Below are 6,000 nucleotides of genomic sequence, written 5' to 3' on the forward strand. Positions count from 1 at the left end.
GAGGAGTAAACACAGGGAACAAAAAAATAGAAGGTTTCTTTGGGAAACTGAAATGAAGTCAGCAAGTGTAACAATATTCCTAGAGAGTTCCTGAGGAAGCAAGTTTTCCTTTGGAACAGACATGCCACAAGAGACTGAGTGTTGCTGTGCAAATGTTAGCAGTGACGTTGCTTATAAGTTATAATTTATAATGTTATCACTACAAACCCATGCCAGCAAAATTCTGTGTCTTCCTATACATACTGAATTAATGCTGTTCTCTTTTTCCAAGCTGAACAGTCAGCCAAAATCATCTGTACATTGTTTCTTTAGTGAAAAAGAAGCTGAAGACAAATTCAAATATTTTTTATATAGTTCTACTATTTTTTTTGTCCATAGGTTTTTGGAATTTTCTCCTGCTTCTCTTCAACACACTTTAACAAACTTTAACAAAATATTAGCCAGCAGAGATGCCTCCATGCATGCATGCTTAATTTTGAGCAGGGATGCATAAATACTTTTAAGTGGAGGCTGGTATAATTTCAACGGAATTATTAATATAAACATGCTTATTTTTAAAAAAAATAAGTTGAGTCAAAATCAATGGTTGTGTCAAAAGTATTCCTTTCATCTACAATCACAAGTAGATACATGTCTGAGAAGGAGCCATAGTCTTACTACAAAGGCTACTAAATGGTACATATTACAGCTTCACATTTCTAGTTGCTTATAATTTTGTCAGACAAAGTTTTTTGATGACAAATCTCTCAACTTGAATGAATCTGTGTCAGATTAAGGAATTAAAAAAGAAACAAAACAAACAAACCACGAACAACTGCCAACTTGCTTGGGTTTACTCTCCAAAATAAATGTTAGCAGAAAGAAAATGTTTGAGCTTGCTCCTGTCAAAAATACTGGAAACCATTTTTTCAAAACTCTGCATTATTTTAAAGATTTACAGGAAGGACAGAGAGCTTTGTGGTTTGTGACTGTGTACACAAGCAGAGATGAGCAGGCAGTAGCCAAGCCCTGACCAAGGCCCCTTGGACCAGCAAGGCACTGAACTGATGCAGCTGGAATTCTTTCCCCTCTCAGAATCTGTCTTCTTGCCAAACACCCACCCTGAACACTTAAATTTACACACATTATTCTCTGAATGATAGTAGGCATAGTCTAGAAAATTGCAAGGAGATATGACCCAAAGCCTTGCCAAGGAGTGCCCAACAATGTCCTGCTCACAAGGAACTGGCCTGTGGCTGGAAACTTCTCTTCTAAATTGCATCCACAGTAAGGATGCTCCAGCCTGGGTCCAGTCAGGTTTGTCCTCCTAACCATACAAATGATGCTTTATTTCTTTCTGTATTTAAAAGAGTGACCGTAGAAATTATTAAAACTTCATTTCTAAGGTTGGCTAAGTACATATCAGATGGTAGTGATTTCAGCCATTACCCATTATACTGCAGATTTTAGTTTGAATATACACATTTATAAGAAATTCACACACTTTTCTATATAGGCCCTGATTTAAGGATATCCTACCACAATTTGTATGTATTTTTATGTTGTTCTCCTGTTCTTACTGATCCTTTCCACTCCCCCAAACTACCCATTATCTACACACGACACAAATGTAGTTGCATGCAAAGTTTTTTTCTGGTTTTTACGATTTACCTATTATTTCAAAATTTCTATGAGCAGTACACCTCTAAAGCACTTCAGACTGAATAAATGAGCTAAAATAAAGACATGCCTTTAAAATTGCTATTGTAAGGTAGAATATGTTTGTTTTACCTAAACAGTGATCTCATATTATTTAGGCACAATCAGTGGGTTAAGCTGAGATACAGACTTGCATTTTCTAGCTCAAGTTTTCAAAGAAGGAACTCAAAGCAACCAACACACCAACAGAAGCACATGGGGGAGGAGAGGGACAGCTGTAGTACTTTCCTGTTAAAATAGACCACTGTCTGAGAAAGACACCAAAACAAACTGAAGTAGAACCAAACAAAAGAAAAATAAACAGAGGCTATGTCATGCCAAATTATACATACAGAACTGCAATTTTTGAGTTTAAAGAACAGCAAAGTTACTTGAAAAACTCCTCTACGAATTCACATTAAGGCTAGATGAAATGTGAATTTTTATCTATGGCAGATATTTTAAAACAACTGTTACAAATTACATGGGTTACTGCCCATCAAAATAAGTTGCAAATCAACATGTAAGTGGTAATGCCAAAAGAAAAGCATAGTCACTGTAAAAAACCGAAATCATTTACTGAGCAGTTTCAAATTTTGCAGGTACAGTATAATAAATCTTAATATGCACTTCAGACCTGCTTAAAGTTGGACAAATTTGCAAAAAATAGGGCTCATTTTTATGTCTATTTCCTATTCCATTTAGTGAGTGCTATTACTCTTAGTAGGAATTAGTTGTCATAACTGATTCATGCCACTACACCCATGTAGGACAATTAAATACTTAAAAAACAAACAAACAAACAGATCAGCTAGAAAACCCAAAAAACATTTCCAAATCAAACCCTGTGTTCCAAAGGGGATAATCTTGGTGCTCTTAACATAAAGAATGTAATTTCTGAGGTCACCTTAACTCCAGGTGCCAATTCAAAAACTATGACACCAATACAACAAAATCCTCCAGACAAGGTACCAGCTTTTACCTTTATGTGATTTCTGCAGCTGAGCTAATGGACACAGCAGAGACCTGAATAGAGTTTAATTCAAGGTTCATATATAACTCTTAATCCCAAGTACACGTTTTTTTTCTTTTTAACACAGTTTATGCCTCAGCTCATCATTTCTGAAACAGGATAATGCTCATGTACCTTCCAAAATACATTTCAAGGACAAAACTAATACTGACAATGAGTTCAACTGCAGTGCTTTTAGGTATTTAGAAACATTTGGTAGGGGAAAAAATAGGTTTGGAGAATTTACAGTGAGAGTTCAACAATGCTCTGATTGAATTAATTAAGGAATACTGTCAGTTTGACATTTTGAATGTATGGCTTTAGCAAAGGAAAGATACCCCCACCAGGTCTGACCTTCTTCACAGAGGTTTTCATTTTACATTTGCTTATCAACTTTTCATATGCATTGTCCTCTCCTAAAGATGCAAACAGGACACATTCGCTGTACAGAAGAAGTTAAATAATTCATAAAAGCAAAAGAAAAAATTAAAAAAACTTCCCCCAAACTTTAATTCTTAAAAATTGCTACTACTAGAAACAGAAAGCAAAAGCATACAAGAAATATACTTTTAAATTGGTATTTAAACCCATTAAACAAATATTTGAGTACAAGCCTTTATGCCTCCAGTTATCAACAAAAGGCTGAGTGGATGCATTGTTATGTGTACCTTAGAAGAATATATTCAGGGCAGACATAAAATTTGAATTTAAAATACACACTCCTGCACAATGCACACATACACAAGCACATTATCAGTAATCATTTACCATGAGTTACTTCCTATTAATCTTCCCATGGCTTCACAAATATTGTCATTTTTTGTTTCTTTTAATTAATAATTATATGAACTGACAGAATTTACAAATCATAATACAATTAAATGTTCAAAATACACCAGGCTTAAAAATGTGGTATTTTAAAGGGGTTTTGTCAAATAAGTAAATAAATTTGTCAGATTAAGAGATTCTAGCATGTCCCTTAATAAGAATATTGACAATAATTACTTTCCCACTTCACAATCACAATGAAAAGACTGTCAAAAGAATCCTGATTACTGGTACTCATTAGAAAAGCTTAGAAAGCTTCTTAGAGCACCCTATAAAGTTAAAGGTATGTAACACATACATTCTAAGAAATAAAACTACTTTTCTGCACTTCCCTCCATACAATATTCCAAGTCCTCCATTTACCAATGAGATTGTTTGGTGATAGAATAATTAATGCTTGAAAAAACACATCTAGTGTTAGTGAATTAAGATAACTTTTTTCTTTCATATTATGACCATTTTAGTTTCCAAAGACAGCAAGTTTTCCAATTTCTACTAATCTCACATAATCAGCATTAGCGTTTAAAAGTGCCACATAAGTGTGCAGAACCTGATTGACACATCAAATTTCTCATTAAATACACACGGGTATAGCTGCAAAGAACAGATGAAAAGAATGGCGACTGTCTTATGGGGCAACTTGAAGCATTTTAAAAACTTACCCACTTCTTAAACGCCTACTTGTTTATCTACATTTCCTCATGAAACACACGTAAGGTAGAATTTCAAAACCCTCACTGAAATTCAACTAGCCAACAACTGCCTTCTGTACTCTGCTAAGTAAGTCTACCTCCAGCACGACTCGGAAGGATGACTGCTTTGATCTGATGACATACACTTCAAGCTATCCTCATAAAAAATAAGATAAAGATGCTTGGATGCTTTCCTCTTCTCCATCCCACCATATTGACTGACCCTTCAGCCAGCCTGCTCATGACACAAAGCACTGTGCAGAGACAGAAACAGCTCCTACCCATCCCATAACCCACACCAGCAGATGGATTGACAGGGTCTCTAAATAAAGCCTGTCAGCCACACAAAGATAAGGTGTCATTAGCTGCGTGTAGATTGGTGTTACCTTCAAACACAAAGATACTGCAAATGTTCTTTGCTGTCACAGCAACACTTGTTCCACAAGCTCTTCTAAATGCAGAAGAATTCACTCTGGCTTTCAGGAAGAAATTATGTTTTGAATGGTGCTCTACTTTTTAAAACACATATAAGTACATCTACGTAAAATGTTTAACCAAGTGCGGGAATACATTAACATGCCCATGAGAGGTGTTTTCAAGGTGGACATACCCCTGCACTAATTACAGAATGCAGATTTGCTCTTATAAAACATATAGATAGATCTTTGCTGGACTATGACAGGCTCGTACGCTACAAGGGATGCAGCTGGTGATACCTGTATTCCAAACACTCAGCACCGCCGAGCAACGGGGAAAGCCCGGGAGGTTGAAGTTTGCCGCGGGATACGGGAAACCTCCCGCGGGCTCCGCTCTTTGAGTCTGTGCCCGCGGTGCCACCGCTGCCCGTGTCCGGGCACCGGGGCCAGCGCGCTCCTATAGCCCCCGCGGGGAGCTCGGGCGGGGATCCTCATCCCCGCTGCCCGGGATCCCCATCCCCGCCGGCCGGCATCCCCATCCCGATCCCCATCCCCATCCCGATCCCGATCCCCATCCCGATCCCCATCCCCATCCCCATCCCCATCCCGATCCCGATCCCGATCCCGATCCCCATCCCGATCCCCATCCCCATCCCCGCCGGCCGCACACCTGAGCCCGGGAGGTTGCGGGAGCCCCCCCGCGCCCCCACGGCCGGGCCCGGCGAGGCGGGCAAGCCTTACCAGGGAACTGCTGCGGCGGCGGCGGCGGCGGCGGCTGCTCGTCCTCGCCGCTCTCGGAGTCGGTCTGCATGGGCTCCTCGGCGAAGTTGACCCCGCGGGCGTCGGGGGGGCCCCGGCGCGGTGCCTGGGTGCTCCTGTCATGGCCTGTGCCCGCTTTGCGGCCGCTCGGCTCCTTCTCCGCCGCCGCCTTGGCCGTCGCCGCCTCCTCCTTGAGGCGCCCGAAGTACTGGAGGGCGAACTCCAGCAGGTCCCCGGGCTGGCTCCGCAGCACCTCTACCGTGAAGCCCTGCAGCAGCTCCGTCAGCCCCGCCGGGATGGAGATGCTCATGCCGGGGCCGGCCGGGGGGGCGCAGCCCGGCCAGGAATGGGGAGGGAGAGGGGAAGGGGAGAGGAGAAGGAGGAGAAGAAGAAGGAGGAGGAGGAGGAGGAGGAGGAGGAGAAGGAGAGGGAGGGAGAGCCCGGGGCCGGGGGTCGGCGGCCCGGGGGACGAGGCTCGCCCGGCGGATCGCCCGTGGGCAGCGGGAAGGGGCGGGCGGCGGCGCAGGTGGGAGCGGGCGGGGGGCGGGCCCGCGGGGGGCAGCGGCTCTGGCAGCCTCGGCGGCGGCGCCTCCTCCCCCCGCGCCGGGGGAACCTC

At 42.5% G+C, this 6,000-nt stretch overlaps 1 protein-coding gene across 1 annotated transcript in view; it reads right to left on the bottom strand.

Moving 5' to 3' along the window:
• Positions 1 to 5,694, bottom strand: part of PRKAR2B (protein kinase cAMP-dependent type II regulatory subunit beta) — a 72,823-nt gene extending 67,129 nt beyond the window's left edge. Inside the window, exon 1 of the mRNA XM_062490801.1 lies at positions 5,367 to 5,694. Coding sequence (XP_062346785.1) covers positions 5,367 to 5,694 — 328 coding nt within the window. The remainder of the gene's footprint in view (positions 1 to 5,366) is intronic.
• Between the last annotated feature and the right edge of the window lie 306 nt (positions 5,695 to 6,000).

Source organism: Cinclus cinclus, chromosome 4, assembly GCF_963662255.1.
Source record: "Cinclus cinclus chromosome 4, bCinCin1.1, whole genome shotgun sequence".
In the NCBI taxonomy this organism is placed as follows: domain Eukaryota; kingdom Metazoa; phylum Chordata; class Aves; order Passeriformes; family Cinclidae; genus Cinclus; species Cinclus cinclus.